Source organism: Choristoneura fumiferana, chromosome 8 (genome assembly GCF_025370935.1).
Source record: "Choristoneura fumiferana chromosome 8, NRCan_CFum_1, whole genome shotgun sequence".
In the NCBI taxonomy this organism is placed as follows: Eukaryota; Metazoa; Arthropoda; class Insecta; order Lepidoptera; family Tortricidae; genus Choristoneura; species Choristoneura fumiferana.
In genome coordinates, this window is record NC_133479.1 from 18753285 (window position 1) to 18780703 (window position 27419).

General features: G+C 37.4%; 4 protein-coding genes across 4 annotated transcripts in view; all 4 read left to right on the forward strand.

Moving 5' to 3' along the window:
- The window catches only part of LOC141430697 (ATP-dependent RNA helicase vasa-like), a 14518-nt gene extending 4542 nt beyond the window's left edge, over positions 1–9976 (forward strand). Inside the window, exon 4 of the mRNA XM_074091552.1 lies at positions 9793–9976. Within this exon, the coding sequence (XP_073947653.1) occupies positions 9793–9937 (145 nt within the window). The 3' untranslated portion in view covers positions 9938–9976. The remainder of the gene's footprint in view (positions 1–9792) is intronic.
- Positions 1800–4119, forward strand: LOC141430255 (ATP-dependent RNA helicase vasa-like). The gene is made up of 5 exons (XM_074090864.1): positions 1800–2100; positions 2515–2712; positions 2961–3091; positions 3466–3590; positions 4074–4119. Exons 1-5 carry the CDS (start codon positions 1932–1934, stop codon positions 4117–4119), a joined length of 669 nt encoding a protein of 222 aa, XP_073946965.1. The 5' UTR covers positions 1800–1931.
- Positions 9977–13380: 3404 nt separating the features above from the next.
- Positions 13381–16309, forward strand: LOC141430581 (probable ATP-dependent RNA helicase vasa-like). The gene is made up of 5 exons (XM_074091354.1): positions 13381–13446; positions 14001–14124; positions 14370–14500; positions 14875–14999; positions 15492–16309. The coding sequence occupies exons 1-5, from the start codon at positions 13381–13383 to the stop codon at positions 15634–15636; spliced, it is 591 nt and encodes a 196-aa protein (XP_073947455.1). The 3' UTR covers positions 15637–16309.
- Positions 16310–18885: 2576 nt separating this feature from the next.
- LOC141430696 (ATP-dependent RNA helicase vasa-like) lies at positions 18886–21430 on the forward strand. Its single transcript, XM_074091551.1, has 5 exons — positions 18886–19186; positions 19609–19806; positions 20055–20185; positions 20548–20672; positions 21161–21430. Exons 1-5 carry the CDS (start codon positions 19018–19020, stop codon positions 21303–21305), a joined length of 768 nt encoding a protein of 255 aa, XP_073947652.1. The 5' UTR covers positions 18886–19017; the 3' UTR covers positions 21306–21430.
- Positions 21431–27419: the final 5989 nt, after the last annotated feature.

The window sequence follows — 27419 nt, forward strand, 5'->3', positions numbered from 1 at the left end:
ATTGACATTTTTGAAGCAGATCCAGTTACGATGGGGTCTATCATTAAATGTACTACAGTTTTAACACTATTCAGTGCTGTAAAGCTGCATATTTAAATAAAAAAGAGTATGGACTAAGTTCTTACCTTTACTCAACCTGCGGCAACCAGGTACGGACAAACAGCCTTATTCATAAAAAGTTATAGCCTCCTTCAAGGCTCCTTGAAGGCCCGATGCTAAAAACATGTTCATAAACGTCTGTTAGCGCTAATCAGTCGATCAATGCTCTGCTAAAGTTAGAGGAACCGTAGACCCTCCTTTATCTCCCTGCTAAGTCACAAAATGGCCGCCACAAGTTGAACAGCTGACTTTAACAAGAGCAAAAAACCATACCGAAGATATTTTAGTCAAGGGTTGGGTTACGCAAATATTTAAAAAATATCCAGGTTTTTTTTGCCGTTTTTTGATCGATGTTAATAACGGCAACTGGTAGACGCTTGAAATGTGCAGGTGGTAGGTCCGCCCGGATTGCTACCACCATCTTGCTCGCTAATCCTGCCGCTAAGCAGCTGTGCTTGCACTGTTGTATTTTGGCGTGGAGAGTAAGACAGCCAGTGAAATTACTGGCACATGAGGTATCCCATCTTAAGCTTCTAGGTTGAAAACGCATCAGCAATTCGCCTGGTGTTGCAGGTGTCTATGGGCGGTGGTGATCTCTCTCTCTCAATACGTGACCAGTTAAAAAGTTGTTGGTACTCGCAATGGGTCCCGACTGTTGAACTTTAAATTAGCTACTTGACAGATTTCTAGACTACTACACTTATTTTCTTCCTTCTAAGGGTTCCGTAGCAAAAATAGCAGAAACGGAAACACCTTATACTTTCGCTATGTCTACCTGTCTGTCTGTCTGTCTGTCCGCCCGTGGCTTTGCTCATGGACTATCAATGCTAGAAAGCTGTTTTTTTGCACGAATATATAAAATATATATAAATGTAAACTATGCCGCTAATTGGTACATTAAAAATAAAAAATGTTATTTTCTTAAATACCTTTAAAGTGGGGGTGATTTTTTTTTCTCATCCAACCTTGTAATATAGGATATTTTTGGTTAGATCTTTTCAAATCATTAGGTGGTTGCAAAAACGATTATTAGATTCAGTGATTTGTCTGAAAAATGTCTAACTTTAAATTGCAAATTTTCATTAAAATCGATCGTCCTCCCGCTCTAAAATCTAAGCCGATGTGTGGAAAAATTAAAAAAAATCAGGATGGTGGTTAGTATTATAAAACTTACAAGAAAAACTATAACGTTTAAGTTTTCTTCCGAGTTATTAGTAGATTAAGAGTAAATAGCAGCTTAAGTTATATAATATACCTAAACTTGGAATATTCCGTACAAAATACGAAATAATTTAAATAATATTACTTATTTTTTTCGTAATGGCTACGAAACCCTATTTCGGGCGTGTCCGACACGCTCTTGGCCAGTTTTATTTTTTAAGGCAGTCGGGTTTTATTTAATGTTTTTTATAACTCAGCTCATTATTTTATTTTTGCACGAACAATGGGCTTCAAACAAAATGTTTGCTTTCTAGAACTTAATTGCACTGATAAATAAATTATGTTGATGCATTTTAAATTTGGAGATAATTGCCAAAGACATTTGCCTACCTGATATAATAGCTTTTTAATGCCCTTACTGGGTGTGGACGGTAATTAAGTCGCATTGTTATAGTTGTTTGCTAATTATTTGACGTAAACTTGCAATTTTTTTTCGAATTTTGGTATTATTAAAAATTAACGTTAAGTTTGACCCGTGGCTTCCTCCGCAGTCTGTTCGGAGCTTACCACGTGTGAAAGTCTATTTATTGTACTGAAGTTTCTTCTGTGCTAATTTTTGAATAATTAAAATAATTTTGTAGTGTTCTAAATTCTACATATCAATCGTAGGAATGTCGCGTTATGAATTATCGTCGCGTTTTTGTGGTGACATGGGTGCTGCTTTAGCTACGGTACCAGAGGAGATTTCGCCTAATAAATGTGAAGACGTAGAGCAAGTATTCAAACAAGTCAGCAAATATGAAAAAATGAAGGCGCTCACGAAATTGCTGGATGAAAACGGTATGATCATGAATTATTTGTAACTAGCATTTATTGCGACTTTTTTTTGTTTTTTTTTTTTCGTATAAATGAGTGTTTGGTTTTTTGGAGTCTTTTAGTATTTTTTTGTTACTTTTACGGGTATCCCGTGAAACCATACAGAAAATACAAACTGATACATGAATGAAAAACCAGAAAAAGAGACCAGCACTGGGAATCGAACCCCGGTCCTCAGCAATCCGTGCTGCGTGCTATAACCCCTACACCACTGCTGGACAGGAATCGCAGTGCAGTGCAGTGGTCTCTTTTTCTGGTTTTTCTGTGCATCCATGTCTCAGTTTGCAGATGTGTTTGTCTGTGTGTGCGGCATAAGGACAATCAGATTTAATACACGTAGTTTTGATTCCTATCTTTACTCTTGTTTACTGCTTTCAGATGGGAAACGTGTCGTAGTTTTCGCAAAAACGAATCGCAACGCGGACTTCATAGCCGTGATGCTCTCGGAGCAGCGAAAATTAACGACGTCTATCCACGGAGAGCGCTTGCGGCGCGACAAGCAGCTGGCGCGGAAAAGCTTCATAAGCGGTCACCACCACATCCTGGTGGCCACGTCGGCTGCTGTCTGTGGCCCTGGTAAGTGCCTGAAATTTCTAAGCATCAGAGCATTAAAATGTTACAAAAATCTCAATCTCCGAGTAGATTAAAGTGTTGGAACTTATTCCTAGCCTCATAGTTTCCTTTTATGAGAGAGAAAGCCAGTTTATATTCTTAGATATGTCATTTTAATGAAAACCCTAACAACTGGCACTACCGGGACTATGGTCTTAAAAGTTTTTGTTTTAAAGTAAGCACTGACTTTATACATGCTGTTTTAATTACAGATATTAAAGACGTTGACATAGTCGTCAATTATGACCTTCCAACGAGCGTAGAGGAGTACGTGCACAGGATCGTGAGAACCGGGCGCGTCGGCCACAGAGGGAAAGCTGTATCGTTCTTCGATATTGATCACGTAAGTACTTTGCTCAAGTTTCAGTATACTCACTTTGATGTGTATGAATTAAGTTGTTAAAACTTTAATTATAAATTTGACTTACAAGATTCTGATGCCTAAATAATGCAAATCCAGAGTGACTCGAGCGGTCGTTGGCGCCGAAAGGTTCTCGAGTGGAGACCGCGGATCGGCAAGCGCAGCGTAGAACGTCCACCGACGAGATGGACGGATGACTGGTTAAAGTCGCGGGTTCACGTTGGATGCAAGCCGCTTCCAACCGAGGCAACTGGAGGTCTATATGGGGGAGGCCTATGTCCAAAAGTGGACGTCCTATGGCTGATATGATGATGATGATGAGAGTGACTCAATTAATTTTGGTAATTGATTTTCAGGATGCTGGCTTAGTGGATGATCTGACCAGAGTTCTGCGGCAAGCCAACCAGCCCTTGCCAGACTTCTTTCCAGTTGAAAGCGCCGCCACATGCCAGATTAGCGATGCAATGGCGGTGACGTCAGAGTAAGTGCTTCTTATTCATTAGAATTAACTCATACCCCATTTTATATAAAAGTAAATTGTCAATAGCAACCCATTTTTGCACTCTGCACTTTTACTTCATTCTATAAAGCAACTTATTGCTACCTAGTCAAATCTATACTGATTGAAGTTTCAAGCTGAAAAGCTTTGAAGCTTATTACTCAAGTTTCACTTAATTATGGTCCTTGAAAAATTGGATAGGTACATATAAATCAGATATAGCGATTAAAATCTGGTCCATCCATTCATGACTCTAAGCCCAGCGGTTGTTATTTCGGGATTTCATCCCTATCCCGTGGGTCGTATGTGTTATTCCAGATGTCCAGCTATCTACATACCAAATTGTATCCGAATCCGTCAAGCCGTTTTAGCGTGAAGGAGTAACACACACACACACACAAACTTTCGCATTTATATAATAGTAGAATATTCAATAATGGACATTCATCGTTTCTGCTACCGCAGGCTTTCAACGGCGGACCAGGTGCAGTGTCCGGCGGCTCCTGCCTAGCGAGCAACGGTGCGCAAGAGTTAGTGATGACGCCACATGGACCTTGATATATTGGTGCTGCTTTCGCACTGAATGTTCATACTATAAGTGCGTGTGACTACAAAACTTAGAATTATTTCCTTGGCACACTTCAAGCTCTACAAACAATATATTTAGTACCTACTTAATACAGTGAATAAATTACCGTCTCGACTAAGAGACTGAGTAGGTACATTAAGACCAGTTACTTTTTTTAATTAGCAGATTTATATTTTCATTATTGTAATGCCCCCGTGTAATCTTATTGTGTATCTCGTAGTGTAAAGCGTTCGTTATTATTTCACTCTTTGCCTTAACTATTTTGTCATATTAGTTTATTTTTCGAAGCCCATTTTTCTGTGATGTTTTTTGTTTACCATGTCACTTTTTATTTTGTATGTATGTTGTCTTATATATAGTTTTGTCCAAATTTTATATGTACGCTACTTTTCTTGCACATCTTTTATCCTTTTTTTCGATATTTTAAAATAAATCTAAGTGGCAGTTAAGAGTATCTGTTTTAATAATAATAATAATAAAAAAATCATTTATTTCGGGCACTTGGCCATACAATTAACCTTTCAGACTTCTTCCTCCTCCTTCTCCTCTTTAAAATAAATCTTTTTGTTAAAATAAGTGAATATAATGTGTCCTATATTTACATGTAGGTACTCGTATTGTTAAGTAATTACAATAAGATGTCACATAAGTATAATTTAGTCAGTACACGACGATAGCAATTTATATTGTATATTTTTTTGTTTGTATCAAAGAATTTGAATAAACGTTCGTTTAAAAATTAAATGTTTTACTTTCTTTTTCCTCAATTCCAAACATTACTTAAAGCACCGGAGTTGTCATGCGCATTAGTTTTCTATAAAAAAATTGTCCCCTTTGACTGAACGCAAACTTTCTTGAATATATCACAAATTAAAAGGCCTGTTTTTGACCCCTCCAATTGGTTTAATAATGTAATGTTTTTTGTCATTAATTACAAAATGAAGTACTGAGTAGATACTGTATTTTTTATTCATTAATAAACCATTAAGATATTTTTTTCATTCACATAATAATTATTAATTTTCAAATGTGGGTATAAACAGGGACTAAGTATAAAAATTATTTAGATATTTTAGGATTACACAAACTAATGATTTTTTTTTCTTTCTTTTGTACAATAAAGATTTCACATACATACTAATCTCAAAGTAATTTGAGACCCTTTGGTTAAATTCCCACTGGTCGTGACTTTAATAAAAAATTACACAGAAAATACAATGTCACAACATTTTTTGAGATATTTTTAGATCCGTCTCTTTTTAATGCCATTGTAAAAAAATAGAAGTATCAATTAAGTGAGTCACATTTTGATCAAATAACAGATCCAGTTACGATGGGGTCTTACACTAAAAGTACTACAGTTATACACTATTCAGTGCTGTAAAGCTGCATATTTTTGAATAAAAAGGGTATGGTAGTCCTTATTTACTCAACCTGCGGCAACCAGGTACGGACAAGGACTTTAATGCATGAGCCATAATGGAACCTTTTCAAAGGAAAAGTTATTAATTTTACTTGTTAATTAATGCGATGTCACTATGACGTTTACAGTGGAATGGTTCCATGGCGGCTCATGAATGAAAGTCAAGGGACCGTACTACGTAGGGATCTTCTAAAAACGAGCCCACTCTTTTCTCAAAGGGCTGGCAACGCATCTGCAACTTAACCTATTTTATGGGTGTCCATGGGCGGCAGTGATACTTTCCAGCAGGTGACTCGCCTGCTCATTTGCCTTCTTAAAAAAAAACTATCAGAAAATTATTTTCATGGTTGTTTTCAGGGTTCCGTACCCAAAGGGTAAAAACGGAAACCCTGTTGCTAAGACTTCGCTGTTCGTCCGTCCGTCCCTCCTTGTCGCTATAACAAATTTAAATCATAATAAATAAAATATTTAAGGAGGGCTCCAATTAAACAAACGTGTTTTATTTTGCCGTTTTTGATGGATATTAATAACGGCAACAGGTAGACGCTTGAAATGTGCAGGTGGTAGGACCTTGTGCAAGGTCCATCCGGATTGCTACCACCATCTTGCTCGCTGATCCTGCCGTGAAGCAGCTTTCACTGTTGTGTTTCGGCGTGGAGAGTAAGACAGCCTGTGAAATTACTGGCACTTGAGGTATCCCATGTTACGCCTCCAGGTTGAAAACGCATCTGAAATCCCCCTTATGTTGCAGGTATCTATGGGTGGTGGTGATCTCTCTCTCTCTCTCAAAACGTGACCAGTTAAAAAGTTGTGGGTACTCGTAATGGGTCCCGACTGTTGAACTTTAAATTAGCTACTTGACAGAGTTCTAGACTACAGGACTTATTTTCTTCCTTTTAAGGGTTCCCTTGCAAAAATAGCAAAAACGAAACCCTTATAGTTTCGCCATGTCGGTTTGTCTGTCTGTCTGTCTGTCCGCGGCTTTGCTCAGGGACTAACAATGCTAGAAAGCTGTTATTTTGCACGAATATATATGTAAACTATGCCAATAAAATGGTACATAAAAAAATTAAAAAAAAATTTTTTTAGAGGACCTGTAGACAAAGTGTGGGTGAGTTTTCTTTCTCATCCAACCTTGTCATGTGGGAAATCGTTGGTTAGGTCTTTTAAAATCATTACGGGGTTGCTAAAACGATTTACTGAATTAGTGATTTGTTTGAAAAATATCCAACTTTAAAGTGCATATTTTCATTAAAATCGAGCGTACTCGCCGCGCTCTAAAATCTGAATCGGTTGGAGAAATATTTGAAAAAAAACAGGATGGTAGTAAGTATATCAAACTAACAAGGAAAATCTTGTCGGTCAAGGTTTCTTGCGAATTATTAGTAGTTTAGGAGAAAATAGCAGCCTCGAGTTATAAAATATACCTAAACTTGGAATATTCCGTATAAAATACGAAATCCTTAGAATAATATTAACTACTTTTTTCGTAATGGCTACGAAACCCTCATTCGGGCGTGTCTGACACGCTCTTAGCCAATTTAATTTTTAAGGCAGTATGGTTTTTTATTTTTTTATTTAATGTTCTTTATAACTCAGCTCACTATTTTATTTTTGCACAAACAAAAGGCTTCAAAAAAGTGTTTGCTTTTTAGAATTTAATTGCACTGATAAAAAAATTATGTATGATGATGCATTTTAAATTTGGAGATAATTGCCAAAGACATTTGCCTACCTGATATAATAGCTTTTTAATGCCCTTACTGGGTAAGGACGGTAATTAAGTCGCATTGTTATAGTTGTTTGCTAATTATTTGACGTAAACTTGCAATTTTTTTTTGGATTTTGGTATTATTAAAAATTAACGTTAAGTTTGACCCGTGGCTTCCTTCGCAGTCTGTTCGGAGCTCACCACCTATGAAAGTCTATTTATTGTACTGAAGTTTTTTCTGTGCTTATTTTTGAATAATTAAAATAATTTTGTAGTGTTCTAAATTCTACATATAAATCGTGAGAATGTCGCGTTATGAATTATCGTCGCGTTTTTGTGGTGGCATGGGTGCTGCTTTAGCTACGGTACCAGAGGAGGTTTTGCCTAATAAATGTGAAGACGTAGAGCAAGTATTCAAACAAGTTAGCAAATATGAAAAAATGAAGGCGCTCACGAAATTGCTGGATGAAAACGGTATGATCATAAATTATTTGTAACTAGCATTTATTGCGACTTTTCTTTTGTTTATTCGTTTAAATGAGATATGTTTGGTTTTTGAATTTTTTTGTATTTTTTTTGTTTTGTTTTTTTATTTCAACTTCCTTTGTTACTTTTACGGGTATCCCGTGAAACCATACAGAAAATACAAATTGATACATGAATGCACAGAAAAACCAGAAAAAGAGACCAGCACTGGGAATCGAACCCAGGTCCTCAGCAATCCGTGCTGCGTGCTATAACCTATCCACTGCTGGACAGGAATCCCAGTGCAGTGCAGTGCAGTGGTCTCTTTTTTCTGGTTTTTCTGTGCATCCATGTCTCAGTTTGTATTTTCGATGAGATGTGTTTGTCTGTGTGTGCGGCATAAGGACAATCAGATTTAATACGCGTAGTTTTGATTCCTATCTTTACTCTTGTTTACTGCTTTCAGATGGGAAACGTGTCGTAGTTTTCGCAAAAAACGAATCGCAACGCGGACTTTCATAGCCGTGATGCTCTCGGAGCAGCGGAATTAACGACGTCTATCCACGGAGAGCGCTTGCGGCGCGACAAGCAGCTGGCGCGGAAAGCTTCATAAGCGGTCACCACACATCCTGGTGGCACGTCGGCTGCTGTCTGTGGCCCTGGTAAGTGCCTGAAATTTCTAAGCATTAGAGCATTAAAATGTTACAAAAATCTCAATCTCCGAGAGATTAAAGTGTTGGAACTTGTTCCTAGCCTCATAGTTTCCTTTTATGACAGAGAAAGCCAGTTTTTATTTCGTGCATATGTCATTTTTAATGAAAACCATAACAACCGGCAACTGACTATGGTCTTAAAAGTTTTTTTTTTGTAAGCACTGACTTTATACATGCTGTTTTTAAATTACAGATATTAAAGACGTTGACATAGTCGTCAATTACGATCTTCCAACGAGCGTAGAGGAGTACGTGCACAAGGATCGTGAGAACCGGCGCGTCGGCCACAGAGGGAAAGCTGCGTTCTTCGATATTGATCACGTAAGTACTTTGCTCAAGTTTTAGTATACTCACTTTGATGTGTATGAATGTTGTTAAAACTTAAATTAAAAATTTCACTCACAAGATTCTGATGCCTAAATAATGCAAATCCAGAGTGACTCGAAACGGTCGTTGGCGCCGAAAGTTTCTCGAGTGGAGACCGCGTATCGGCAAGCGCAGCGTAGAACGTCCACCGACGAGATGACGGATGACTGGTTAAAGTCGCGGGTTCACGTTGGATGCAAGCCGCTTCCAACCGAGGCAACTGGAGGTCTATATGGGGAGGCCTATGTCCAAAAGTGGACGTTTGGCTGATATGATGATGATGATGAGAGTGACTTAATTAATTTTGGTTGATTTTCAGGATGCTGGCTTAGTGGATGATCTGACCAGAGTTTCTGCGGCAAGCACCAGCCCTTGCCAGACTTCTTTCCAGTTGAAAGCGCCGCCACATGCCAGATTAGCGATGCAATGGGTGGTGACGTCAGAGTTGCTTCTTATTCATTAGAATTTACCCCCATTTTTATATAAAAGTTTCAATAGCAACCCATTTCTGTACTATGCACTTTTACTTCATTCTATAAAGCACTTATTGCTACAAGTCAAATCTATACTGATTGAAGTTTCAAGGAAAAGCTTTGAAGCTTATTACTTAAGTTTCACTTAATTATGGTCCTTGAAAAAGGGATGGTACATATAAATCAGATATAGCGATTAAAATCTGGTCCATCCATTCATGACTCTAAGCCCAGCGGTTGTTATTTCGGGATTTTATCCTATCCGTGGGTCGTATGTGTTATTCCAGATGTCCAGCTATCTACATACCAAATTGTATCCGAATCCGTCAAGCCGTTTTAGCGTGAAGGGAGTAACACACATACACACACACACACACAAACTTTCGCATTTATAATAATAGTAGGATATTCATTAATGGAAATTCATCGTTTCTGCTACCGTAGGCTTTCAACGGCGGACCAGGAGCAGTGTCCCGCGGCCTCCTGCCTAGCGAGCAACGGTGCGCAAGAGTTAGTGATGACGCCACATGGACCTTTGATATATTGGTGCTGCTTCCGGACTGAATGTTCATACTATAAGTGCGTGTGACTACAAAACTTAGAATGATTTTCTTGGCACACTTCAAGCTCTATATAAACAATATATTTAGTACCTACTTAATACAGTGAATAAATGACCGTCTCGACTAAGAGTCTGAGTAGGTACACCAGTAGACTGGTAGACCAGTTACTTTTTTTAATTATCAGATTTATATATTTCATTAATGCAATGAGACCGTGTAATCTTATTGTGTATCTGTCGTAGTGTTAAGCGTTCGTTATTATTATTCCACTCTTTTCCTTAAACTATTTTGTCATTATTAGTTATTATTTTCGAAGCCCATACTTTCTGTGATGTTTTTGTTATTACAAATGTCACTTAATTTATTTTGTTATTTTTTTTAACCAGTTACTTTTTTTATTAGCAGATTTATATATTTCATTATTGTAATGCCACCCGTGTAATCTTATTGTGTATCTGTCGTAGTGTAAAGCGTTCGTTATTATTATTCCACTCTTTTCCTTAAACTATTTTGTCATTATTAGTTATTATTTTCAAAGCCCATACTTTCTGTGATGTTTTTGTTATTACCAATGTCACTTAATTTATTTCGTTACTTTTTTTAACCAGTTACTTTTTTTTATTAGCAAATTTATATATTTCATTATTGTAATGCCACCCGTGTAATCTTATTGTGTATCTGTCGTAGTGTAAAGCGTTCGTTTTTATTATTTAACTCTTTGCCTCAAACTATTTTGTCATTATTATTTATTATCTTCGAAGCCCATACTTTCTGTGATGTTTTTGTTTTTACCAATGCCACTTAATTTAATTTGTAATGTAATGCAGTTGTCTTATATATAGTTTTGTCCAAATTTTATAATGTACGCGTACTATCTTCTTGACACATCTTCTTATCCTTTTTTCATCGATATTTTAAAATAAATCTAAGTGGCAGTTAAGAGTATCTGTTTTAATAATAATAATAATAAAAAAATCATTTATTTCGGGCAACTTGGCAATTAATACCTTTCAGACCTTCTTCCTCCTCCTTCTCCTCCTTAAAATAAATCTTTTGTTAAAATAAGTAGGAATATAAATGTGTCCTATATTTACATGTAGGTACTCGTATTGTTAAGTAATTACAATAAGATGTCACATAAGTATAATTTAGTCAGTACACGACGATAGCAATTTATAATTGTATATTTTTTTTTGTATCAAAAAGAAATTGAATAAACGTTCGTTTAAAAATTAAATGTTTTACTTTCTTTTTTCCTCAATCTCAAAACATTACTTAAAGCAACCGGAGTTGTCATGCGCATTAGTTTTCTATAAAAAAATTGTCCCCTTTGACTGAACGCAAACTTTCTTGAATCTATCACAAATTAAAAGGCCTGTTTTTGACCCCTCCAATTGGTTTAATAATGTAATGTTTTTTGTCATTAATTACAAAATGAAGTACTAAATAGATACTGTATTTTTTAGTCCTTAATTAACCATTTAGGTATTTTATTCCTTTACATAATAATAATGTATTAATTAATAAATGTGTGTATTAAAACAGAGACTAAGTATAAAATTATTATAGATATTTTAGGATTGCACAAACTAATGTTTTTTTTTCCTTTTCTTTTGTACAATAAAGAGTTAATATACACACTAATCTCAAAGTAGTTTGAGACCCTATGGTTAAATTCCCACTGGTCGTGACTTTAATAAAAGTTTACACACAGAATAAAATGTCACAAAAATTTTGAGCTATTTTTAGATCCGTCTCTTTTTAATGCCATAGTTAAAAAATACATATATCAATTAAGTAAGTATGAACTAAGTTCTTACCTTTACTCAACCTGCGGCAACCAGGTACGGACAAACAGCCTTATTCATAAAAAGTTATAGCCTCCTTGAAGGCTCCTTGAAGGCCCGATGCTAAAAAACATGTTTCATAAACGTCTGTTAGCGCTAATCAGTCGATCAATGCTCTGCTAAAGTTAGAGGACCGTAGACCCTCCTTTATCACCCTGCTAAGTCACAAAATGGCCGCCACAAGTTTGAACAGCTGACTTTGACAAGAGCAAAAAACCATACCGAAGATATTTTTAGTTTTTTTTGAAGATATTTTTAGGGTTACGCAAATATTTAAAAAATATCCAGGTTTTTTTTTTGCCGTTTTTTGATCGATGTTAATAACGGCAACTGGTAGACGCTTGAAATGTGCAGGTGGTAGGTCCGCCCGGATTGCTACCACCATCTTGCTCGCTAATCCTGCCGCTAAGCAGCTGTGCTTGCACTGTTGTATTTCGGCGTGGAGAGTAAGACAGCCAGTGAAATTACTGGCACATGAGGTATCCCATCTTAAGCTTCTAGGTTGAAAACGCATCAGCAATTCGCCTGGTGTTGCAGGTGTCTATGGGCGGTGGTGATCTCTCTCTCAATACGTGACCAGTTAAAAAGTTGTTGGTACTCGCAATGGGTCCCGACTGTTGAACTTTAAATTAGCTACTTGACAGAGTTCTAAACTACTACACTTATTTTCTTCCTTCTAAGGGTTCCGTAGCTAAAATAGCAAAAACGGAAACACCTTATACTTTCGCTATGTCTATCTGTCTGTCTGTCTGTCTCTCCGCCCGTGGCTTTGCTCATGGACTATCAATGCTAGAAAGCTGTTTTTTTGCACGAATATATAAAATATATATAAATGTAAACTATGCCGCTAATTGGTACATTAAAAATAAAAAATGTTATTTTCTTAAATTTCTTAGATTTTTTTTTTCTCATCCAACCTTTAATATAGGATATTTTTGGTTAGATCTTTTTTCAAAATCATTAGGCGGTTGCAAAAAACGAATTATTAATTCAATAAGAAAATAATAAATAAATTATACCAAACTTGGAATATTCGTACAAAATACGAAATAATTTAAATAATATTACTATTTTTTCGTAATGGCTACGAACCTATTTCGGGCGTGTCCGACACGCTCTTGGCCAGTTTATTTTTTAAGGCAGTCGGGTTTTATTTAATGTTTTTTATAACTCAGCTCATTATTTTATTTTTGCACGAAAACAATGGGCTTCAAACAAAATGTTTACTTTCTAGAACTTAATTGCACTGATAATAAATTATGTTTGATGCATTTTAAATTTAGGAGATAATTGCCAAAGACATTTGCCTACTGATATAATAGCTTTTTAATGCCCTACTGGGTAAGGACGGTAAATTAAGCCGCATTGTTATAGTTGTTTGCTAATTATTTGACGTAAACTTGCAATTTTTTTCGAATTTTGGTATTATTAAAAATTAACGTTGTTGACCCGTGGCTTCCTCCGCAGTCTGTTCGGAGCTTACCACGTGTGAAAGTCTATTTATTGGACTGAAGTTCTTCTGTGCTAATTTTGAATAATAAAATAATTTTGTAGTGTTCTAAATTCTACATATCAATCGTAGAATGTCGCGTTATGAATTATCGTCGCGTTTTTGTGGTGACATGGGTGCTGCTTTAGCTGCGGTACCAGAGGAGATTTCGCCTAATAAATGGGAAGACGTAGAGCAAGTATTTAAACAAGTCAGCAAATATGAAAAAATGAACGCGCTCACGAAATTGCTGGATGAAAACGGTATGATCATGAATTATTTGTAACTAGCATTTATTGCGACTTTTTTTTGTTTTTTTTCGTATAAATGAGTTTTGTTTTTTGGAGTCTTTTAGTATTTTTTTGTTACTTTTACGGGTATCCCGTGAAACCATACAGAAAATACAAACTTATACATGAATAAAAAACCAGAAAAAGAGACCAGCACTGGGAATCGAACCCCGGTCCTCAGCAATCCGTGCTGCGTGTTATAACCCTACACCACTGCTGGACAGGAATGCAGTGCAGTGCAGTGGTCTCTTTTCTGGTTTTTCTGTGCATCCATTGTCTCAGTTTGCATATCGATGAGATGTGTTTGTCTGTGTGTGCGGCATAAGGACAATCAGATTTAATACACATAGTTTTGATTCCTATCTTTACTCTTGTTTACTGCTTTCAGATGGGAAACGTGTCCTAGTTTTCGCAAAAACGAATCGCAACGCGGACTTCATAGCCGTGATGCTCTCGGGAGCAGCGGAAATTAACGACGTCTATCCACGGAGAGCGCTTGCGGCGCGACAAGAAGCTGGCACGGAAAAGCTTCATAAGCGGTCACCACCACATCCTGGTGGCCACGTCGGCTGCTGTCTGTGGCCCTGGTAAGTGCCTGAAATTTCTAAGCATTAGAGCATTAAAATGTTACAAAAATCTCAATCTCCGAGTAGATTAAAGTGTTGGAACTTGTTCCTAGCCTCATAGTTTCCTTTTATGACAGAGAAAGCCAGTTTTTATTCGTGGATATGCCATTTTAATGAAAACCATAACAACCGGCAACCTGACTATGGTCTTAGAAGTTTTTTTTTTAAAGTAAGCACTGACTTTATACATGCTGTTTTAATTACAGATATTAAAGACGTTGACATAGTCGTCAATTATGACCTTCCAACGAGCGTAGAGGAGTACGTGCACAGGATCGTGAGAACCGGGCGCGTCGGCCACAGAGGGAAAGCTGTATCGTTCTTCGATATTGATCACGTAAGTACTTTGCTCAAGTTTTAGTATACTCACTTTGATGTGTATGAATGAAGTAGTAAAAACTTAAATTAAAAATTTCACTTACAAGATTCTGATGCCTAAATAATGCAAATCCAGAGTGACTCGAACGGTCGTTGGCGCCGAAAGGTTCTCGAGTGGAGACCGCGGATCGGCAAGCGCAGCGTAGAACGTCCACCGACGAGATGGACGGATGACTGGTTAAAGTCGCGGGTTCACGTTGGATGCAAGCCGCTTCCAACCGAGGCAACTGGAGGTCTATATGGGGGAGGCCTATGTCCAAAAGTGGACGTCCTATGGCTGATATGATGATGATGATGAGAGTGACTTAATTAATTTTGGTAATTGATTTTCAGGATGCTGGCTTAGTGGATGATCTGACCAGAGTTCTGCGGCAAGCCAACCAGCCCTTGCCAGACTTCTTTCTATTTGAAAGCGCCGCCACATGCCAGATTAGCGATGCAATGGCGGTGATGTCAGAGTAAGTGCTTCTTATTCATTAGAATTAACTCATACCCCATTTTATATAAAAGTAAATTTTCAATAGCAACCCATTTCTGCACTATGCACTTTTACTTCATTCTATAAAGCAACTTATTGCTACCTAGTCAAATCTATACTGATTGAAGTTTCAAGCTGAAAAGCTTTGAAGCTTATTACTCAAGTTTCACTTAATTATGGTCCTTGAAAAATTGGATAGGTACATATAAATCAGATATAGCGATTAAAATCTGGTCCATCCATTCATAACTCTAAGCCCAGCGGTTGTTATTTCGGGATTTTATCCCTATTCCGTGGGTCGTATGTGTTATTGCAGATGTCCAGCTATCTACATACCAAATTGTATCCAAATCCGTCAAGCCGTTTTAGCATGAAGGAGTAACACACACACACACACACACACACACAAACTTTCGCATTTATAATTAGTAGAATATTCAATAATGGACATTCATCGTTTCTGCTACCGCAGGCTTTCAACGGCGGACCAGCTGCAGTGTCCGGCGGCCTCCTGCCTAGCGAGCAACGGTGCGCAAGAGTTAGTGATGACGCCACATGGACCTTTGATATATTGGTGCTGCTTCCGCACTGAATGTTCATACTATAAGTGCGTGTGACTACAAAACTTAGAATTATTTCCTTGGCACACTTCAAGCTCTACAAACAATATATTTAGTACCTACTTAATACAGTGAATAAATTACCATCTCGACTAAGAGACTGAGTAGGTACATCAAGACCAGTAACTTTTTTTAATTAGCAGATTTATATATTTCATTATTGAAATGCCACCAGTGTAATCTTATTGTGTATCCGTCGTAGTGTAAAGCGTTCGTTATTATTATTTCACTCTTTTCTTTAAACTATTTTGTCATATTAGTTATTATTTTCGAAGCCCATACATTATGTGATGTTTTTATTATTACCAATGTCACTTAATTTAATTTGTAATGTAATGCAGTTGTGTTATATACAGTTTTGTCCAAATTTTATAATGTACGCGTACTATCTTCTTATCCTTTTTTTCATCGATATTGTAAAATTAATCTAAGTGGCAGTTAAAAGTATCTGTTTTGTTAAAATAAGTAGGTATATAAATGTGTGCTATATTTACATGTAGGTACTCGTATTGTTAAGTAACTTATTTATTGTCAAGTCATGCTCATTACAATAAGATGGCACATACCTAAGTATAATTTAGTAAGTCCTTGACGATATCAATTTATAATTGTATATTTTTTTGTGTCAAAAATAAATTGAATAAACGATCGTGTACGAATTAAATGTTTTACTTGCTTTTTTTCCTCAATTTCAAAACATTACTTTAACCAACCGGAGTTGTCATGCGCATTAGTTTGCTATAAAAAAATTGTCCCCTTTGACTGAACGCGCACTTTCTTGATCTATCACAAATTAAAAGGCCTGTTTTTGGACCCTCCAATTGGTTCAATAATGTAATGTTTTTTGTCATTAATAGATAGTGTATTTTTTATTAATTAATAAACCATTTAGATATTTTTTCTTTCACATAATAATTTATTTAATAATAAATGTGGGTATTTAAACAGAGACTAAGTATAAAATTAATTAAGATATTTAAGGATTGCACAAACTAAATTTAATGTATTTTGTTTCTTTTCTTTTATACAATAAAGAGTTCACATACATACTAATCTCAAAGTAGTTTGAGACCCTATGGTTAAATTCCCACTGGTCGTGACTTTAATTAATATTTACACACAGAATACAATGTCACAAAAAAATTTGAGCTATTTTTTAGACCCATCTCTTTTTAATGCCATTGTAAAAAAATACAAGTATCAATTATGTAAGTCACATTTTGATCAAATTGTCATTTTGAACAGATCTAGTTACGATAGGGTCTAACATTAAAAGTACTACAGTTTTACACTATTCAGTGCTGTAAAGCTGCATATTTGAATAAAAAAGAGTATGGACTAAGTTCTTACCTTTACTCAACCTGCGGCAACCAGGTACGGACAAGGACTTTAATTCAAGAGCCATCATGGAACCTTTTCAAAGGAAAGGTTATTGCGATTTTACTTGTTAATTAATGCGATGTCACTATGACGTTTACAGTGGAATGGTTTCATTGTGGCTCAAGAATGAAAGTCAAGGGACCGTACTACGTAGGGATATTCTAAAAACGAGCCCACTCTGTTCTCAAAGGGCCGGCAACGCATCTGCAACTTAACTTATTTTATGGGTGTCCATGTGCGGCAGTGATACTTTCCAGCAGGTGACTCGCCTGCTCATTTTTCTTTAAAAAAAAACCTGTTATGAAATTATTTTCATGGTTGTATTTAAGGTTCCGTACCCAAAGGGTAAAAACGGAAACCCTGTTACTAAAACTTCGCTATCCGTCCGTCCGTCCTTCCTTGCCTGCTATAACAGAAAATACTAAAAACAGAATAAATTAAATATTTAAGGGGGGCTCCAATACAACAAATGTGATTTTTTTGCCGTTTTTTGATCGATATTAATAACGGCAACAGGTAGACGCTTGAAATGTGCAGGTGGTAGGACCTTGTGCAAGGTCCGCCCGGATTGCTACCACCATCTTGCTCGCTAATCCTGCCGTGAAGCAGCATTGCTTGCACTGTTGTATTTCGGCGTGGAGAGTAAGACAGACGGTGAAATTACTGGCACTTGAGGTATCCCGTCTTAAGCTTCTAGGTTGAAAACGCATCTGCAATTCCCCTGGTGTTGCAGGTGTCTATGGGCGGTGGTAATCTCGCTCTCTCTCAATACGTGACCAGTTAAAAAGTTGTTGGTACTCGCAATGGGTCCCGACTGTTGAATTTTAAATTAGCTACTTGACAGAGTTCTAGACTACTAGACTTATTTTCTTCCTTTTAAGGGTTCCGTAGCAAAAATAGAAAAAACGGAAACCTTATAGTTTCGCTATGTCTATCTATCTGTCTGTCTGCCCGCGGCTTTGCTCATGGACTATCAATGCTAGAAAGCTGCTATTTTGCACGAATATAGAAAATATATGTATGTAAACTATGCCGACAAAACGGAACAATAAAAATAAAAATACATTTTTTTTTAAATATCTCCGTAGACTTAGTGGGTTTTTTTTTCTCAACCAACTTTGCAATGTAGGATATTTTTGGTTAGATCTTTTCAAATCATTAGGGGGTTGCTTAAACGATTATTCGATTCAGTGATTTGTCTGCAAAATATCTATTTTTAAAGTGAAAATTTTCATTAAAATCAATCGTCCTCCCGCTTTAAAATCTAAACTGATGGGTGGAAAAATTTGAAAAAAATCAGGATGGTGGTTAGTATTATAAAACTTACAAGAAAAACTATAACGTTTAAGTTTTCTTGCGAATTATTAGTAGATTAAGAGTAAATAGCCGCTTAAGGTATAAAATATACCTAAACTTGGAAAATTCCGTAAAAATACGAAATGATTTGAATAATATTACTTATTTTTTTCGTAATGGCTACGGAACCCTATTTCAGGCGTGTCCGACACCCTCTTGGCCGGTTTTATTTTTGAAGGCAGTCGGGTTTTTTGATTGTTTCAATTTAATGTTTTTTAAAACTCAGCTCATTATTTTATTTTTGCACGAACAATGGGCTTCAAAAAATTTTTGCTTTCTAGAACTTAATTACAATTATAAATAAATTATGTATATAACGCATTTTAAATTAGGAGGTAATATCAAAAGACATTTGCCTGCCTGATATAATAGGTTTTTAATGCCCTAACTGGGTGTGGACGGTAATTAAGTCGCATTGTTATAGTTGTTTGCTAATTATTTGACGTAAACTTGCCATTTTTTAATCGAATTTTGATATTATTTACAATTAACGTTAAGTTTGACCCGTGGCTTCCTCCGCAGTCTGTTCTGAGCTTACCACGTGTGAAAGTCTATTTATTGTACTGAAGTTTCTTCTGTGCTAATTTTTGAATAATTAAAATAATTTTGTAGTGTTCTAAATTCTACATATCAATCGTAGGAATGTCGCGTTATGAATTATCGTCGCGTTTTTGTGGTGACATGGGTGCTGCTTTAACTACGGTACCAGAGGAGATTTCGCCTAATAAATGGGAAGACGTAGAGCAAGTATTTAAACAAGTCAGCAAATATGAAAAAATGAACGCGCTCACGAAATTGCTGGATGAAAACGGTATGATCATGAATTATTTGTAACTAGCATTTATTGCGACTTTTTTTTGTTTTTTTTTCGTATAAATGAGATGTGTTTTTTTTTTTGTGTCTTTTGGTATTTTTTTGTTACTTTTACGGGTATCCCGTGAAACCATACAGAAAATACAAACTGATACAAGAATGAAAAACCAGAAAAAGAGACCAGCACTGGAATCGAACTCCGGTCCTCAGCAATCCATGCTGCGTGTTATAACCCCTACACCACTGCTGGACAGGAATCGCAGTGCAGTGCAGTGGTCTCTTTTTCTGGTTTTTCTGTGCATCCATGTCTCAGTTTGCATATTCGATGAGATGTGTTTGTCTGTGTGTGCGGCATAAGGACAATCAGATTTAATACACATAGTTTTGATTCCTATCTTAACTCTTGTTTACTGCTTTCAGATGGGAAACGTGTCCTAGTTTTCGCAAAAACGAATCGCAACGCGGACTTCATAGCCGTGATGCTCTCGGAGCAGCGGAAATTAACGACGTCTATCCACGGAGAGCGCTTGCGGCGCGACAAGCAGCTGGCGCGGAAAAGCTTCATAAGCGGTCACCACCACATCCTAGTGGCCACGTCGGCTGCTGTCTGTGGCCCTTGTAAGTGCCTCAAATTTCTAAGCATTAGAGCATTAAAATGTTACAAAAATCTCAATCTCCGAGTAGATTAAAGTGTTGGAACTTGTTCCTAGCCTCATAGTTTCCTTTTATGACAGAGAAACCCAGTTTTTATTCGTGGATATGTCATTTCTATGAAAACGATAACAACGGGCAACTTGACTATGATGGTCTTAAAAGTTTTTTTTTTAAAGTAAGCACTGACTTTATACATGCTGTTTTAATTACAGATATTAAAGACGTTGACATAGTCGTCAATTACGATCTTCCAACGAGCGTAGAGGAGTACGTGCACAGGATCGTGAGAACCGGGCGCGTCGGCCACAGAGGGAAAGCTGTATCGTTCTTCGATATTGATCACGTAAGTACTTTGCTCAAGTTTTAGTATACTCACTTTGATGTGTATGAATGAAGTTGTTAAAAATTTCACTTACAAGATTCTGATGCCTAAATAATGCAAATCCAGAGTGACTCGAGCGGTCGTTGGCGCCGAAAGGTTCTCGAGTGGAGACCGCGGATCGGCAAGCGCAGCGTAGAACGTCCACCGACGAGATGGACGGATGACTGGTTAAAGTCGCGGGTTCACGTTGGATGCAAGCCGCTTCCAACCGAGGCAACTGGAGGTCTATATGGGGGAGGCCTATGTCCAAAAGTGGACGTCCTATGGCTGATATGATGATGATGATGAGAGTGACTCAATTAATTTTGGTAATTGATTTTCAGGATGCTGGCTTAGTGGATGATCTGACCAGAGTTCTGCGGCAAGCCAACCAGCCCTTGCCAGACTTCTTTCCAGTTGAAAGCGCCGCCACATGCCAGATTAGCGATGCAATGGCGGTGACGTCAGAGTAAGTGCTTCTTATTCATTAGAATTAACTCATACCCCATTTTATATAAAAGTAAATTTTCAATAGCAACCCATTTCTGCACTATGCACTTTTACTTCATTCTATAAAGCAAATTATTGCTACCAAGTCAAATCTATACTGATTGAAGTTTCAAGCTGAAAAGCTTTGAAGCTTATTACTAAAGTTTCACTTAATTTTGGTCCTTGAAAAAGTGGATAGGTACATATAAATCAGATATAGCGATTAAAATCTGGTCCATCCATTCATGACTCTAAGCCCAGCGGTTGTTATTTCGGGATTTCATCCCTATCCCGTGGGTCGTATGTGTTATTCCAGATGTCCAGCTATCTACATACCAAATTGTATCCGAATCCGTCAAGCCGTTTTAGCGTGAAGGAGTAACACACACACACACACACACAAACTTTCGCATTTATAATATTAGTAGGATATTCAATAATGGACATTCATCGTTTCTGCTACCGCAGGCTTTCAACGGCGGACCAGCTGCAGTGTCCGGCGGCCTCCTGCCTAGCGAGCAACGGTGCGCAAGAGTTAGTGATGACGCCACATGGACCTTTGATATATTGGTGCTGCTTCCGCACTGAATGTTCATACTATAAGTGCGTGTGACTACAAAACTTAGAATGATTTCCTTGGCACACTTCAAGCTCTACAAACAATATATTTAGTACCTACTTAATACAGTGAATAAATTACCGTCTCGACTAAGAGTCTGAGTAGGTACATCAAGACCAGTTACTTTTTTTAATTAGCAGATTTATATATTTCATTATTATAATGCCACCCGTGTAATCTTATTGTGTATCTGTCGTAGTGTAAAGCGTTCGTTCTTATTATTTCACTCTTTTCTTTCAACTATTTTGTCATATTAGTTATAATTTTCGAAGCCCATACTTTCTGTGATGTTTTTGTTATTACCAATGACACTTAATTTATTTTGTAATGTAATGCAGTTGTGTTATATTTACATGTAGGTACTCGTATTGTTAAGTAATTACTATAAGATGTCACATAAGTATAATTTAGTAATTCCACAACGATAGCAATTTATAATTGTATATTTTTTATTGTATCAAAAAGAAATTTAATAAACGTTCGTTTAAATATTAAATGTTTTACTTTCTTTTTTCCTCAATTTCAAAACATTACTTAAACCAACCGGAGTTGTCATGCGCATTAGTTTTCTATAAAAAACTGTCCCCTTTGACTGAACACGCACTTTCTTGATCTATCACAAATTAAAAGGCCTGTTTTTGACCCCTCCAATCGGGTTAATAATGTAATGTTTTTTGTCATTAATTATAAAATGAAGTACTAAATAGATACTGTATTTTTTATTCATTAATAAACCATTTAGATATTTTTTCCTTTACATAATAATAATGTATTTAATAATAAAAATGGGTATAAAAACAGGGACTAAGTATAAAATTAATTAAGATATTTTAGGATTGCACAAACTAATGTATTTTGTTTCTTTTTTTTGTACAATAAAGAGTTTATATACATACTAATCTCAAAGTAGTTTAAGACCTTATGGTTAAATTCCCACTGGTCGTGACTTTAATAAAAGTTTACACATAGAATTCAATGTCACAACATTATTTGCGCTATTTTTAGATCCGTCTCTTTTTAATGTCATTGTTAAAAAACACAGGTATCAATTAAGTGAGTCGCATTTTGATCAAATAACAGATCCAGTTACGATGGGGTTTTACACTAAGAGGCTGTTTCACCATCCATTGATTAGTGTTAACTGCCAGTTAGATGTGATGCCGTCTCTATTTGTTTTGTTCGAATAGGCGGAGACGGCATCTCATTTAACAGTCAGTTAACACTAATCAATGGATGGTGAAACAGCCCCTAAAAGTAATTCGGTTTTACATTATTCAGTGCTGTAAAGCTGCATATTTGAATAAAAAAGAGTATGTATGGACTAAGTTCTCAGCTTTACTCAACCTGCGGCAACCATGTACGGACAAGGACTTTAATTCATGAGCCATAATGGAACCTTTTCAAAGGAAAAGTTATTACAATTTTACTTGTTAATTAATGCGATGTCACTATGACGTTTACAGTGGAATGGTTCCATAGTGGCTCATGAATGAAAGTCAAGGGACCGTACTACGTAGGGATCTTCTAAAAACGAGCCCACTCTTTTCTCAAAGGGCCTGCAACGCATCTGCAACTTAACTTATTTAATGGGTGGCCATGGGTGGCAGTAATACTTTTCAGCAGGTGACTCGCCTGCTCATTTGTCTTTAAAAAAAAAACTGGTAGAAAATTATTTTCATGGTTGTTTTTTGGGTTCCGTACCTAAAGGGTAAAAACGGAAACCCTGTTACTAAAACTTCGCTGTCCGTCCGTCCGTCCCTCCTTGCCGCTATAACAACAAATACTAAAAACAGAATAAATTAAATATTTAAGGGGGGCTCGATTACAACAAACGTGTTTTTTTGCCGTTTTTTGATCGATATTTATAACGGCAACAAGTAGACGCTAGAAATGTTGATATAATATTTAGTCGTACATTGACTCGAAAAATAAATACCTAATTAAATTAAAATTAAATAAATATTTAAGGGTGCTCCCATACCACAAACATGTTTTTTTATCATCATCATCATCCCAGCCTATATACGTCCCACTGCTGGGCACAGGCCTCCTCTCAGAACAAGAGGGCTTGGGCCATAGTTCCCACGCGGGCCCAGTGCGGATTGGGAACTTCACACACACCATTGAATTGCTTCGCAGATTTGTGCAGGTTTCCTCACGATGTTTTCCTTCACCGCAAAGCTCGTGGTAAATTTCAAATGTAATTCCGCACATGAATTTCGAAAAACTCAGAGGTGCGAGCCGGGGTTTGAACCCACGACCCTCTGCTTGAGAGGCGATAGGTCAAACCACTAGGCCACCACGGCTTTTTTTGTTTTTTTATACTAGTGTCTAATGTTGTATAAATAAAGGTACGGAATCCTTTGTGCAAGAGTCGCACTTGGCTGGTTTTTTTTGATAACCGCGTTTAGCTTCAAACTTAACCCACAGTCGGCGCATAAGCAAATAGAGAAACAAAACAAAATAGCGTGCAGGGAACCGTGCGCGATGAATGGAACATCGCCCATTCACGAGAATCGAACCCCGATACCATCCTTACTAGGAGCCGTGGACACGGAATTCCTATCTTTGTTTTACATTTCATTGTTTTAAGTTTTAGTTTCAGCTTTTTAAATGAAAGGGCAAAAAGTTTTGATGGCAGTATGTTTCAAAAATAATAATTTTGTACTCAACCAAGTATTTTTACCAGCTGTTGCCCGCGCCACCTGTTTGGGCCGAAAAGTTCCCGAGACCGTGGATCGGCGAGCGCAGCGTAGGACGTCCACCAACGAGACGGACGGATGGCCTGGTTAAGGCGGCTAATTCAAGTTGGATGCAGGCCGCTTTCAACCGAAGCAACTGCAGGTCATGGGGGAGCCCTATGTCCAACAGTGGACGTCCTACAGCTGATCCTACTAATATTATAAATGTGAAAGTTTGGGAGTGAGTTTGTGAGTAAGTGAGTATGTTTGTTACTTCTTCACGCTGAAATGGCTAGACGGATTTGGATGAAATTTAGCAAAAAGTTAGTTTATAACCTGGATTAAAACATAGACTACTTTTTATACCGATATTCCTACGGGATAGGGATAAAATCTCTAAAGAACAACCGCTGGGCTCAGAGTTGCTCAGCGAGCTTTGGAGAGAGAGCTATGCTTGGGGTTTCTCTACGGTATCGAATCAGAAATGAGGAGATACATAGAAGGACAATGGTCACCGACATAGCCAAGCGAATTAGCTCGTTGAAGTGGAAATGGGCATGTCATATAGCACGGAGAACAGATGGTCGTTGGGGCCGAAAGGTTCTCGAGTGGAGACCGCGGATCGGCAAGCGCCGCGTAGGATCCAACGAGATCTCCACCAACGAGATGGGCGGATGGCTTGGTTAAAGTCGCGGGCTCACGGTGGATGCAAGCCGCTGCCAACCGATGCGAGTGTAGGTTTATGGGGAGGCCTGTGTCCAACAGTAGACGTCCTACGGCTGAGATGATGATGATGACTGGCCAAAGCCATGTAAGAAAAGTTATCGTACTATATCGTTACAGATTGATCGCCTGTTCATTGTTGTCCCACACTCACGCGCACAATTGATGGCCCCGCGGTCTACGCACTTTGCTGAGCTCTAAGCCTTGTTCCGTGGTTCTTATAAATAGTTTTAACAGGGCTAAGGTTGGGTTATATGAAACTTAATTTAATAAGATGAATATAGTTATAATGTTTAATTCGCTTTTTCCCTTGAATTGACATTCGAATAATTACAAGCTTTTATTTAGTTTCACCTGTCCCGTTGTCTGTCTGTTTGTCTGTACAAATCTTGCAAGTTAAAATTGACCAACTTTCAGTAGTCTGATTGAATTGAAATTGGGCATACCTGTGTAAATTTCGTGATAATTTATTTTAAATATTAAATTAAATTAAATTGAAATATTATATTAATACAATACAATCTGGTAGTGACATCTTAATAGTCCGGGCAGACGACTCTTCAACGGTTAATGGCATCGACTTGAAATTTTTAATCAATATATTCTGGGTGATAATAATATTATCGTGTACCTACTATTTTAGGTATGTTGATGACTTACTTCTATTTTGGAAAGGAAGCAGGAGACAGCTTGATGTTTTTATTAATGGTTTAAATATTCAATAGGTTTAAGTTGATAGCTTAAGGAAAATCCTTGCAAACTTTATTAATAAAATCCAGCAGTGTCCCATGTAACCGTTCCCTCTCGCCGTTTAATGGCGTGCGATACGTCACAAGATGACGATAAGACCACCGCTTGCGCGTGCGCTACACGATAAACGCGTTACCGCACGTATGAAAAATATGCGTCCTGCTGGTGATTATGCGATATGGATAGCTGTTTGAAGTAAAAGATAAAGGATCGCCCACACTTCACACGCGGCACACGGTGCTCACACTGACGTGCTTTAAACGCAAGGACGAAAGGGTATCGTCTAATCTAACTCATGCATAATTTTTATTTTAGTCGTAATTGAATGGGTATTAAAGCAAGGTGATATGTTGGTTTAATACACAGTACCTGGGCGACCGAGTTTTACTCGGGCTAAACCTCGATAACAAGCGTTTTCCCAGAGATAAGACCAACGAGATCGATTGGTCATCCCCGAAGACCCCCACATACCAAAGGTATTAGAAGCCAAGCCAAAGAAGTTCGCACTTCTGAATTTTGTCACATGTGAAATCACATTTGAAAACCACGAGTTTAACAATGAATGAAAACATGGTGCGGAAACAAACACAAATCTGCAAAGCAACACAATGGTGTGTGTGAATATCCCAAACCACACTGAACCCGCGTGGTTATTACGGCACAAATCCTACCTACGCGACAACACTTCCATCCTCACCATTTAGATGGTTGGCGGTCCTCTACTGTGCGTTTTTCCAGAAATTTCCTGCCTCGCACAGCAAAACTCTGGAATGAACTATCACCTGCGGTATTCCCGGACCGATATGACCTTTGAGCCTTCAATAAAAGAGCGTACTCCTACCTTAAAGGCCGGCAACGCACTTGTGACTCTTCCGGTGTTGCAGGTGTCCATGGGCGACGGTAATCGCTTACCATCAGGCGATCTGCCTGCTCGTTTGCCCCTATACCATAAAAAAAAACCTTTTCTCGTTCACGCGAGCCCATTGCAGATAGTGAACTTAAATATATACCATTTAACTTAATCTAAGTTACCTGCATATATTCCTCATGATAGTTTCCATCACCAATACCCTCATGGTAAAAATCAAATGTAATTTCGCACACAGGAAAACTAAGAAGTGCGACCGTGGACTCGAACCCACGACCCTTAAGAGGACGATACTTTAAAGGACTTAGTTAAAGACCACAGGTCAACCATTCAGCTACCGCGACTATAAAAATTACAGCTATTTTTTAAGGTTCTGTAGCCAAAATGGCAAAAACGGAACCCTTATAGTTCCGAAATGTCTGTCTGTCTGTCTGTCCGTCCGCGGCTTTGCTCAGGGACTATCAATGCTAGAAAGCTGTAATTTTGCACGAATATAAATGTAAACATTACCGACAAAATGGTACAATCAAAAAAATTTAAAATTTTTTTACAGTACCTCCCATAAAACGTAAAGTGGGGGTGATTTTTTTTCTCATCCAACCTTGTAGCTTGGGGTATCGTTGGATAGGTCTTTTAAAACCATTATGGGGTTGCTAAAACAATGTTTGGATTCAGTGATGTGTTTGCAAAATATTCAACTTTAAAGTGCAAATTTTCTTTAAATTCGAGCCTTCCCCCCTCTCAAATCAAAACTAAGGAAAAATTTGTAAAATTCAGGATGGTAGAAAGCATATCAAACTTACAAGGAAAACTATAACGGTTAAGTCTTCTTGAGAATTATTAGTAGGTAGTTTAAGAGTAAATAGCAGCCTCAGGTATAAAATATACTTAAACTTGGAATATTCCGTACAAAATACGAAATCCTTAGAAAAATATTACTTATTTTTTTCGTAATAGCTATGGAACCCTTTTAAGGCGTGTCCGACACGTTCTTGGCCGGTTTTTTACATTTAACTTAAAAACACTCTAAGGTTATCTGAAATGTTCATATATATTATCATCTCCGTAATATCCTTAATAGCAAAA

What these genes read in the sequence shown, in the direction of transcription:
- LOC141430255 (XM_074090864.1), top strand. Translation starts at nt 1,932, where the DNA reads ATGTCGCGTTATGAATTATCGTCGCGTTTTTGTGGTGACATGGGTGCT. An exon ending in GGCTGCTGTCTGTGGCCCTG is followed by an intron (nt 2,713 to 2,960) that starts GTAAGTGCCTGA and finishes TTTTAATTACAG; the next exon opens with ATATTAAAGACGTTGACATA. An exon ending in CGTTCTTCGATATTGATCAC is followed by an intron (nt 3,092 to 3,465) that starts GTAAGTACTTTG and finishes ATTGATTTTCAG; the next exon opens with GATGCTGGCTTAGTGGATGA.
- LOC141430581 (XM_074091354.1), top strand. Translation starts at nt 13,381, where the DNA reads ATGGGTGCTGCTTTAGCTGCGGTACCAGAGGAGATTTCGCCTAATAAA. An exon ending in CGTTCTTCGATATTGATCAC is followed by an intron (nt 14,501 to 14,874) that starts GTAAGTACTTTG and finishes ATTGATTTTCAG; the next exon opens with GATGCTGGCTTAGTGGATGA. An exon ending in GCAATGGCGGTGATGTCAGA is followed by an intron (nt 15,000 to 15,491) that starts GTAAGTGCTTCT and finishes CTGCTACCGCAG; the next exon opens with GCTTTCAACGGCGGACCAGC.
- LOC141430696 (XM_074091551.1), top strand. Translation starts at nt 19,018, where the DNA reads ATGTCGCGTTATGAATTATCGTCGCGTTTTTGTGGTGACATGGGTGCT. An exon ending in GAAATTGCTGGATGAAAACG is followed by an intron (nt 19,187 to 19,608) that starts GTATGATCATGA and finishes TACTGCTTTCAG; the next exon opens with ATGGGAAACGTGTCCTAGTT. An exon ending in GGCTGCTGTCTGTGGCCCTT is followed by an intron (nt 19,807 to 20,054) that starts GTAAGTGCCTCA and finishes TTTTAATTACAG; the next exon opens with ATATTAAAGACGTTGACATA.